The following is an 8385-nucleotide window of genomic DNA, read 5'->3' as shown; positions in this document are numbered from 1 at the left end:
TTGCATGGCTATAGTATACCGCGTTAAGAGGACGCACACGGGCATAATATTAAATTGATAGGCTACAACATAAAACATGTACAGTTCTTTATTGATAAGAACATGTGTAAGACTTTAAACACGTGGATGAATTGCGCAAATGCAGCATAGATGCTCAACATTTTTCATTTTCGTGGACAAAAAAGTGGTTTAATTTAATTTATTAGAATACCTTAAACATAGAAATGTACATTTCTGACTCAGTGGAGAGGCGACCTTTAGAATTATGTTGTGTGTCAGAAACCTTTGAGCTAAAAGGCTGAAGGTTTATATGCGTAGGCTTAGGCTGCTTTTTCGTATTTGTTGAACTGTGCGGTGGGATCCAGCGCGCATTTCAAATGAGAGGAGAAGATAACGAAGTTTGACACAGGCTTTCAACAGAGACTATTATGTTCATTACATGCAGCCAATGCCATTGATTCCATCCTTCAATACCGTGATACATTTCAATAAGCAAAAACTTGTATGGAAAACCATTCTTATTTATTTTTTTAAACAAAGTTAGTCTATAAATTATAAATATTTCAGCAATGGTTGTTGATTGTACTTTAAAAAAAAATGTCTATACCTAATGCACATAAAACAGCTAAGAGCCATCTGGAAAAAGACACGAAGGACCTGTTGTTTAATAAGCTATGCATAAAGGGAGAACAAATAAATCAGATGACTGGTTATTTAGTTGGAAAGTATAGGCCTGCTGAATTTTGATAAACGGCCTCATAATATATGATTATTATTGAGATAAACGAGCAATAGGCTAACTGATAGGCTATGCATTGGTGGTGCCAAAGGCATTCTTATCTGATGTATTGTATAGCCTATCAAATTTAATAACCTAAGTTATTTGACTCTGAGTGCTATTTTGTTAAATGATAGGCCTATAATTAATTTTTCCATTCAAATAGGCTAGAAATGAACTTCTACCTAAATGATTTGCTTGGATTGTGCTATTAAATCATTTCAAAATACGATCCAGTGGTTTGATTAGTTGAATATATTTTCTAAGCTTCTATATGAAATAAAGTCACATCAGTCATATCATTGCACCAGAAATTGGGTAATGGTCAGGACTACCTCGCGTCAGTGTGTCTTGTGTTTGATCGGTAGCCATGGCGTTTTCTTTTGAGATTGTGTTGCGGTAGCGTGTCATATCTCCTCCAACCCAATGCGAGTTCCGGATGCAGCGGCGATGTTTCTAATCGATAGAGGGCATATGGCGCTTTGATTTCCTGCAAGTCACTTGTGGCTTTTGGCCTGCCTTTCTGCACCCGATAGAATACTTCTGCATTTAAAAAGAATAGAAATAAGATGACAGAAAATAACTAAAAAAGAATGCTACGTCATGAGTCTAAAACAAAATTATTTATTATAAAAATGTTATATCTCTTCCTGTCACCAACATATTGTCTCACTGCAAAGGTCATAACCGAATAGGCCTACATTTATATTTAAATTTGAATTCGTACCAACATTGCTATTATTTCGTTTGATTGGCCAAGTTTTAACTTCCATAACTAACTCATTTAGTTACATTGTGGTATACTCCAAATAATTTCAAAGAATAGGCTTATAGGTGTTTTTGAGTTAATCATTTCACCTGTCGAATATGAATATTGTAGCAAGATAACGTAGTAGACCTATAATGTAAGGACATAGAACTTATGTCTATCACATATCCTGAATGTCTGGCACGCGCCATCAGCTGGTTGAAACATGACTGATACTGATATTCTCCGCCCCACTGGCTGTCTGGAGTGCTAGGCGAGCTGAATGTCTGTTGTTCTGTGCGTAATTGGTCCAGAACAGTTAATCAGCGGCCTTACTATGCGCACAGAGAACAGAGGTAACACTGTTTACTCATTGAGCATGTTATAATACTGCAGGAAGTACGAAACTTCCGTGGCCCGCAGGCAGGCGTGTGGACAGCGACTGTCTGCGGTTATTAAATATAGCCTTATGTATATATGAAGAGACACCGACCAAATTGATGGATAAAAATACATTTGTGAAGGACGCAAGACAATTCCAGACTGATGCAGTATTATCATGCATTAGTCTTTTTACAACATTTGTTCATTTTGAGAAATGCTATGTAAGCCAGTGAGGGGCTTTTCAACATGTGACTATATGGGCACAACCACGTCCATACTTCGCCTACTATTCTCTAATTCGCATTTTCATTCGTGCTCAATCGATTACGGAAATAGGTGGATACTGTACCATTATCAAGCATGTAGATAACACGTCTCATGAGTCATGTTGATTAGAGACACACGTAGCACACTCCGGTCCACAGCAACCCTGACTGACTGGCACCCAGGTGCTGTTGGTCTCCGCGTTTCCTCTCCTCCCTGTCTGTCCTGCAGCTAGGTATAGGGAGGGATTAAGTAACACATAAAGCAGTGTATCACTTATCCTGATTGCCATGGGTTTTAATTCCCCGTGGAGAGATACAGGCTGATCCGTGAGAGGGAGTGGTCTGGGGAGCTGTTTGTTCTGGAGACGGACCAATCATAGGCTCCAGGGGCGGCAATGAACTGGGGAGGAGTTTCCTCTAGCCTCGGCACCTGTCCCCGCCCACAACACCTGGCAGACGTGAGAGGGCGTGTGCGCGTGCTCCATCTTCAGCCAGAAATCTCTTATAGTTGACCACACATTGTCAACCAATAGTGTTCAAATCTTTTCAGGGATAAGACTGCAACACCGCATCCCAGGAACAGAGGTGCAGATTGCTATTGGATCTGGATGGCCAGTGATTTTGGATATTAGCAGAGACCGAACAAGGAGAGTGAAAATGCCTCGGTCCTTCTTGGTGAAGAGTAAGAAGGCGCACAGCTACCACAAGCCTCGGTCCTTAGAAGATGACTACAGTAGACTGGATACTATCTTAGCTCATATATGTGCAGGTATGTGGTTGTTATTTCCATGTTAATGTCTGGATGTTGTGTGAGGTGCACCATTTGTACATGCAAATTATTTCAATCGAAATGGAACAAACTCGTTTTTCTGTAGCCTAATTATATTGTTATAAATATCCACTTTTATTTGTCTAGTTTTACAGATTGTTAAATTGTGAGGCACGGCTTTATTCAAAAGAAGCAGCAATATATTAGAAATACAAGCCTGTGATTTATAATGAAAACCTAGCTGTTAATTCAAAGGAATATATATCCCATAAGGGCTTATCCTGTAGCCAAATCGTACATGTTTACATTATTTCGATAGCTACACTAACCTCAGTGGAATGATTTTGCTCGTATAATTATTCATAACGTTTAATTGTACTGACACATATAGGCTATTACTAAAGTTATTTATATTGTTTCTTCTTACAATAATTATTACAGTATTAGGATATCATAAGCAAAGTTGTATTTTTGTCGTTGTTATAGGCTAAGGCTATTGTAATAGGCTACTCACGTTGTCCTCGTTGTAATTAAAACAGAGAATAGTAACATTCTAGATGACTCGGATGCCTTGACAGGAGGCGATGCCATCCGCGGGTTCTCCCCAGACTCTCACCTAGTGGACACGGCTGACTTCTCCTCCAAGTCCACACTCAGCTGTGGGGACAGTGTGTGCAGTCCAGCTTCAGTTTATGAAGACTTCTGGCGGCCTCCATCGCCTTCAGCATCACCAGGTAGAGATCTAGTCTGTGGTGCATTAAAATGTAGCTATCCCAAAGTGGGAGATTGTAGCAGAGGCAATGATAAATTATGCACTGCGATTACAATTTCACAATTTGATGATGGGACATCCTGATTGCTTGTAGGCCGATATTCATCTTAAGCTATTAAATCACAATAGGCCTACACTAATGAATTATATTTATTTTTGCAACGCAATAGTAGATTCAGAGAAATCCATGTCTCCCCCGGTAGACGAGACACGACCCTTCCCCGTTGTTCCCTTCCGGCCCTATGCGTGGAACAGTTACTCTGGTTCGGACATCCGTCACCTGGTCCAGCAGAGTCTCCATCACCAGCACCACCACCCCATGGACTTGAAGAGAAGCCCGGAGCTAGGGTACTACAGCGACCGGGCCATTGAACCAACCCTCTTTAACAGAAGTCCGGTAGCAGAAAATGACAGTGATTACCGGTCCGCTGCCGGTCTGTTCGAGAGAGCTGCCGCCCCCGGGGTAGGGTTGTACTCTGAAGGGAACCTGTACGGGAAAAGCCCAGAAATCAAGGCTGTGTCTGACTTACCCTGCTCACGGTTCATTCTGAATGGTACCTACAAGTGCATCAAATGCAGTAAGGTAAGATAATGTATGCAAATGTAAAGATTTAAGCAGTTTATGTTAGCAATGATTTGCTTGAAGATGTATGGTTATGGACACAATTGTCCCTCCCTTTATTTACCTTGTACCATCATCATTCCCCTCACGAATTTCACACAACTTCCCTCTGCAGGCGTTTTCGACTCCCCATGGGTTGGAGGTCCACGTTCGCAGATCACACAGTGGCACGAGGCCCTACGCTTGTGATATCTGTGGCAAAACCTTCGGACATGCTGTCAGCCTCGAGCAACATAAAGCTGTGCACTCTCAGGTGACTATTCTAGAATCTAGACCATTCTAGTTTTTGTCATTGATTATTCAAAGGCAACAAGCAAAATAGGCTACTTTACTGTTTTGACGAGCTAATCAATATCATATTTAGACTTATATTTGCCTATATACTTCCACAGGAAAGAAGCTTTGATTGCAAAATATGCGGTAAAAGCTTCAAAAGGTCATCGACTCTCTCCACGCATCTCCTCATCCACTCTGATACACGGCCTTACCCATGCCAGCATTGCGGGAAGAGGTTCCACCAGAAATCAGACATGAAGAAACATACATTCATCCACACAGGCAAGTAGGCGTCAGAAATGTTAGTCTATTAGTAGACCTTGCTGCAACACTAAATATGTTAATTGCATACACGGCCACCCAATGCATAATGGTGAGGCCATGCGTTATTGACATGCATTTTTCCTGAAGACCTGATACAATAAAATCAAATAAAACAGCTTGCTTGCCTATATGGTTTGGCTACTGAAGGTAACACGATGGTTAATGCATACATTTTTGTTCTGCAGGTGAGAAGCCGCACAAATGCCAAGTGTGTGGGAAAGCGTTCAGCCAGAGCTCCAACCTCATAACGCACAGCCGGAAACACACGGGCTTCAAACCATTCGGATGCGACCTCTGCAGCAAGGGATTCCAGAGAAAAGTCGACTTAAGAAGACACAAAGAGTCACAACATGGACTAAAACCCTCAAACTAAAATCAAATAAAAGAATGGACACCAAACACTATAAAACAAAACACTTGTTTTGGAAACCAGAAATAAGCTACTGTAGCTATCCATTCCTCAAACATTTCAGACTGTGATTTACTGGTGGAGAGTTATAGAGGCTTTTGTGCAGTGGAGGTTAAGACAAAACCGGTTTGAACTAGGGAGGGACACTATCTGAACCCAAAATATTTGTACAAAATAACCAGATAGGTAATAACCCCAAAGAAAGCGCGTTAACAAAAACAACAGACGACCAATTTCCAACGGACAATTGGGAAAATAGACCTTGTCTAAAGAATGACAGACACTTTGTTTAGTTGGACGCCATGGATGCTGGCACAACAGTCACTACAATAAGGCTATGTGATTTAATAAACAATGGTTGTGTATTTATTTTAAAAACAATGTTATTTTCATTTTTTTCTTCTTAGAATTCAAATAGCACATTTGTATTTTATATTAAGAATATCAACTATACGGTATATCCAGGTGTCATTTACCACAATGTCAAACCTTATTTATTAATCAGATTATCGTTTAAATATAATATGAAAACTGCAATCCAACAGATTTCGAGAGGTTTTTGTTTCGTTTCTATGTAGCCTACTGCATTATGTTCCAAGCTGCAACATCCGGCATAGGCCTATCTGAATTATTTGAAGAACAACCAACGCAAATATATATATATTTTTTAAATTCTAACTCAGATTATCTGGATTCGTTGTAGTAGGCTAGTCTAGACTATTGGTTCAACTAACATTGTTACATTTTAGAGACAGAATAAACCCCCTTGAAATGTGTCTTGGAGGGGGACCTGTGATAATGTTAATTTGAGGTAATTAATTTTCGTTGAATTTAATAGTTTAATCCTTTATTACTATTATTATTATTAGGGATATATTCATTCTGTAAGCGTTACAGATTCAGCGATAGAAATGTCAAGTTAATTTAAATCATGCTGTAAAGCTGAACCTTCGCGATGCGGATGTTATAGAGCCCTTATACTATATTTCCACTATGTGGATAGTGATTGTCCTCGTGGTTAACCTTCAGTGATTTTTCATAGAAAACATGTCTCTCCTGTATTCATTGAGGGGTATAATATTAACCGAAAAACTTGGCTGAGCACAAATTGATATGAAGTTTCTTAATTTAAAACATACACGAAAAAGCACCTACAGCGGCTTGGTGTATTCTCCACGCCATGGAATAGGTCTGTATAAAGTGCTTTCTTGCCGTTGGCTATTTTACTGGAAATCTGAGAGGTGACCACACATTAAGTCGAGTATCACAAGGAAGGTCTTCAAGTGCCTTCCAACTGGTAGGTTTATGTTCCCCCATTATTCATTAATCAAACCAGGTTGTGTTTTCTTCTCGTTTTTATCTGAACCACCCAGAAGGGCAGTTTTCTAAAGCCATAGAGTTGATTGCTTAATCATCTATTCATCAAATCATTTTGTTTAGAATGAAGAATTAGATGCTTAAAATATTCGGCTAACTTATATATAATTTTAAAAAGGACATCCACGAGTAAATTTAGCTTTTTGTCATGGTGAAATAAATCAAATATAATTTTATGTGGAAAAATACATAGGGAATAGAAACTCAATTCCACCAATACCTAGGCTACAGGATGCTGCTGCGTTTCATCAGACTTAAACTCCTATAAACTTTTGGTTTGTTTTTACCAAGGCAGTAAGGAGTTATTTGTTTAGACCTCAAACGTTGCCTGAGCATATTACACGTTAACCAAATGGTATGTTACTTTGGCCACTCTGCATAAAGCTCAAGTTGGAAACAGGACCAGACAGGATTGATTTCCGCAGGTGGAACTAAAGACCCATCAAAAAGCGTCACATAACATGGTTGGAGGGCATCGACTGTACACCACCTCTGCCCGAAACACAGCTTGTAAGCGCAAGAGCAGGAAGGGGGGACACAGGTGTATGTGTGGGCTACTGTTATCCCTTCCATTGAGAACAATACTCATTAATTTATTCAAACATTTGTAATTAGCAATTTGCTAACATAGAAAGAGGGCAGCTATAAAATGAGAGAATGAACAGCAACAAGAAACTAAACAACTATACAAGTTACCCAGTTATATAAAATAGAAAATTAATCATAATCATGAACTTTAAAAAGAAACCGTCAATGTATATTTACATTCCTTTATAGCTAATGTTCCTATAGACCTGACAAACTGTATATATACTCTACATTTCAAAAGTTTGGGGTCACTTAGAAATGTCCTTTTTTTTTAATGACATTTTTTGTCCATTAAAATAACATCAAATTTATCAGAAATACAGTGTAAACATTGTTAATGTTGTAAATTACTATTGCAGCTGGAAACTGCAGATCTTTAATGGAATATGTACATAGGCATACAATAGCCCATTATCAGCAACCATCACTACTGTTTTCCAATGGCTTGTTGTGTTAGCTAATCCAAGTTTATCATTTGAAAAGGCTAATTGATCATTAGAAAACCCTTTTGCAATTATGTTAGCACAGCTGAAAACTGTTGTCCTGATTAAAGATGCAATAAAACTGTCCTTCTTTAGACTAGTTGAGTATCTGGAGCAAGTACTTTCTTCTGAAACTCGTCAGTTTATTCTTGTTCTGAGAAATAAAGGCTATTCCATGCAGGAAATTGCCAAGAAACTGAAGATCTTGTTCTGCTGTGTACTACTCCCTTCACAGAACAGCGCAAACTGTGTCTAACCAAAATAGAAAGAGGAGTGGGAGGCCCCGGTGCACAACTGAGCAAGATCACAAGTACATTAGAGTATCTAGTTTGAGAAACAGATGCCCCACAAGTCCTTAACTGGCAGCTTCATTAAATAGTATCCGCAAAACACCAGTCTCAAAATCAACAGTGAAGAGGCGACTCCGGGATGCTGGCCTTCCAGGCAGAGTTGCAAAGAAAAAGCCATATCTCAGACTGGCCAATAAAAAAAAGATTAAGATGGGCAAAAGAACACAGACACGGGACAGAGGAACTCATCCCGGAGTCGACTCTTCACTGTTGACGTTGAGACGGGTGTTTAATGAAGCT

The 8385-nt window shown here is 39.4% G+C and overlaps 1 protein-coding gene across 1 annotated transcript; it reads left to right on the top strand.

Annotated features, from left to right (window-relative positions):
- The first annotated feature begins 927 nt into the window (after nt 1-927).
- LOC112251182 (zinc finger protein Gfi-1-like) lies at nt 928-6043 on the top strand. The gene is made up of 6 exons (XM_024421996.2): nt 928-2945; nt 3485-3679; nt 3888-4300; nt 4455-4592; nt 4732-4897; nt 5125-6043. Exons 1-6 carry the CDS (start codon nt 2834-2836, stop codon nt 5310-5312), a joined length of 1212 nt encoding a protein of 403 aa, XP_024277764.1. The 5' UTR covers nt 928-2833; the 3' UTR covers nt 5313-6043.
- Nucleotides 6044-8385: the final 2342 nt, after the last annotated feature.

Source organism: Oncorhynchus tshawytscha, linkage group LG05, assembly GCF_018296145.1.
Source record: "Oncorhynchus tshawytscha isolate Ot180627B linkage group LG05, Otsh_v2.0, whole genome shotgun sequence".
Taxonomy (NCBI): Eukaryota; Metazoa; Chordata; class Actinopteri; order Salmoniformes; family Salmonidae; genus Oncorhynchus; species Oncorhynchus tshawytscha.
This window is presented reverse-complemented; position numbering and strand designations above follow the sequence as displayed.